This window comes from Notothenia coriiceps, unplaced genomic scaffold (genome assembly GCF_000735185.1).
Source record: "Notothenia coriiceps isolate Sejong01 unplaced genomic scaffold, NC01 NC01_scaffold00031570, whole genome shotgun sequence".
Lineage (NCBI taxonomy): Eukaryota > Metazoa > Chordata > Actinopteri > Perciformes > Nototheniidae > Notothenia > Notothenia coriiceps.
In genome coordinates, this window is record NW_011364271.1 from 1 (window position 1) to 3085 (window position 3085).

A 3085-nucleotide genomic window follows, 5' to 3' on the forward strand; every position below is an offset into this window, starting at 1 on the left:
TCTCCATCATGGCCGAGTCCTGGAGCCTCAGTAACTCTGAACTGCAGGGTTGATCATCCTTCTGCTGGCTGGAGCTTCTACTGGTATAAGGCTGTTCCCCAACTGTCACACAACTCCTACAGCTATGAGCTGCTACCCGGCAGCGACAAAGGGACTAAACAGGATCTCTTCATCATTGGTGGACAAACACACACAGCAGGATATGTGTGCAGAGCAGGAAGAGGAGATCCAGTGTATTACAGTTGGTACAGCACACCTAAGTTTGTCTGTTCTGGAGGTCAGTATGTTCTTTGTTTTCTTTCTTTCTGTAGTTTTTACCACCATTAGGCGACCAAATGTTTGTCTGGTCTTGAGGCATGTTTGTTTTGACTTTTCCATTATTGCAAAATGGAACAAAGTCACTTATTTTGGGAACTTTTCTTTTACACCAGCATCAGGTCATATTTCAGTTTTCAAAACTATTCTCTAAAAAAGAATGATGATGAATTTATTCAGCTTCTGGACTAAATTTCAACACGAGTTAATCTCCTGAGCCTCTTTTCATCCTGACACATGAGTTGTTGTTCGCCATGGTTCAAACCTTAGACTTTGTTAATCCAAAACCTAATAATAAAAGGCTTCTACAATACATTGTAATTAGATATAACTGGTAAGTGTTTTCTTTATTTGTTTAGTTGGGAATATGTTTTAAGATATTTATCTGCTGGTTAAATGGTTTAAGACATAAACAATACATATGATTTAAAAAAATGGTGATGTATGATTGAGACACTGGTACTTTCAGTTTTGTTTTCCTCCTTCTTTAGTTTGTTCCCGTTTGTTTTTTCAGGGTAAATTAAGTGGCAGTCTTGCTGTACCCATGCATTGTCTTTTACAGTTTTCATGGTTTAAATGTCCCCTCTTTGTGTGTTTCAGATTTGAATTCAGCAGCGTCTCTCACAGTGAGTCCTGACAGTGTGCAGCACTTCACAGAAACGTCTGTGTCACTGAGCTGTGAGGGAAACTCCACTGAGTGGAGAGTGATGAGGTTTTATAAACCTGACAACCTTCTTCCCTGTTCTTCCTGGGGGACAATGACTGGATCCACATGCACAATAACCAGAAGCTGGGTTAGTGGAGTGTTCTGGTGTGAGTCTGAAACAGGACTGTTCAGTAATGCAGTCAACATCACTAAAGATGGTGAGTTTTATTTATTTAAAAATATTTCTTTCTGAATTATTATATTGTTTTGAAATGTAAAGGTGACAATCATCAACGTCTCTTCAAAGTGAGTAAAAGTTTATTTAAAAAAAAAAAAGGCTAATTTGCGAAGTGAACCCCAGGGTCACTCCTCTCAATGATCAACGATAATATTCTACATGTTTTATTGTTTCTTACATCCACCTGACATTTCAGCTTCTGCCAGACTAGACCAGTTTTGCCTAAACATATTAAATCTGCAAAAGATGATTTCTCTGACAAAGCCTTTATATTCTTTGATTTTTTTCAGGTGATGATATTATCCTGGTGAGCCCTGTCCGTCCTGTGGCTGAGGGACTTCCTGTCACTCTTAGCTGCAAGTTAAAGATAGAAACCGTTTATAATGTTGATTTCTATAAAAATGACAAACTCATACAGAACGATAACAGAAGGGAGCTGACCATCTCTGCAGTGTCAAAGTCAGACGAAGGCTTTTATAAATGTAAACAGAGAGATTCAGAACATAGGACCTCACCAGAGAGTTGGTTCTCAGTAAAATGTGAGTATGATTTAAAAGCACTTCCTTTTTTGTAAACTGTGTTACAGTCTGAGATAAAGAAAGCTTAGTTTTATCTGAATTGAACAGTGTTTGTGTTAGAGAAATGTTTTATAAAGTGAATCTATTTCAGAAAGAAAGAAAGACCAATATATTCGAGAAACTAATCCACCTTAATGAGCTTAACATTAACTATTCAAACGTGCAGGTAAAAATGTATTCCTTTTTCATGAAATGTGAAAATGTATTCTTCATACTGAACTTAAGTAATTTTCATACCTAAAAGCTTCAAACATTTAGTAAACCCAAAATGAAACAGCTAGACTTATTTACAGGGACAATAACTAACATTTGTAAACATTTGTACCTGTATTCTACATTAAACAGCAAAACCAAAGGCCCAGCTGAGAGACATATTTCCAGGAGGGGGCAATGTGACTCTAACTTGCTCTGTAGGACCAACATCAGCTTCTGGTTGGAGATACTTCTGGTACAAAAAAGAGAAAGCCTCTGAACCCCTGAAGACACAAGATGTTGTTTTCCTCACAGATGACCGAATCAGTGTCTCAGGTGGAGGCGTCTACTGGTGCAGAGGAGGAAGAGGAAACCCTGTTTACTACACAGAGTACAGCGATGCAGTCGGTAATTAAAACATTTAATATTATGTCTTCAAGAAAATATAAATTATAATATTTGAAAGTAAGGATTGAGAAGGTCGCTAAGGAATGTATATTTGTTTCATTTTTTTTTATTTAGTATTTTGTGCTTCTTCCTCTAACAGTCACAAACAGGGCTGTTGTGACCCTGCGACCCAACTGGCCTGAGATTTACTCTGGAGAAACGATCACTCTGACATGTGAGATTAAGGATGGAGGAGACTCTGAGTGGGATTATATATGGACGACACCGGGGTCAGAAACACCTCAGACATCTGACCCTAAATATACTCTGACCTCACAAAGTGGAAACTATGGGTGTAAGGGCAGACTGAAAGGTGAAATGCCTTCAACGCGTCGGAGTGATGTTCTCACATTGAAAGTATCTGACAGTAAGTCGTATGTCATATGGGTTTCATCATTATTAGACTTTGTTTTGCTATAGGTATAATATAAACATATCATCTATAATATGCTGGTTATTATATTAAGGATCGTGCACCTTCACATTTGTTTTACATGTTTGTAGAAAATATGTAGGATGCAAGGAGTGTTTGTAACCCACCAATTATACATCATTAAATCACTTTCCAACAGAAAGACCTCAGCCTGTCCTCACTGTGTCTCCATCATGGCCGAGTCCTGGAGCCTCAGTAACTCTGAACTGCAGGGTTTATCATCCTTCTGCTGGCTG

The 3085-nt window shown here is 38.2% G+C and overlaps 1 protein-coding gene across 1 annotated transcript; it reads left to right on the plus strand.

Annotated features, from left to right (window-relative positions):
• Window positions 1-6: 6 nt before the first annotated feature.
• On the plus strand, window positions 7-3080 carry LOC104960139 (uncharacterized; the record flags this gene model as incomplete). The annotated part of the gene is made up of 6 exons (XM_010788104.1): window positions 7-277; window positions 916-1179; window positions 1490-1738; window positions 2123-2377; window positions 2517-2782; window positions 2985-3080. Coding segments are annotated over 6 exons (1401 nt in total), but the record flags the coding sequence as incomplete, so codon positions are not given.
• Between the last annotated feature and the right edge of the window lie 5 nt (window positions 3081-3085).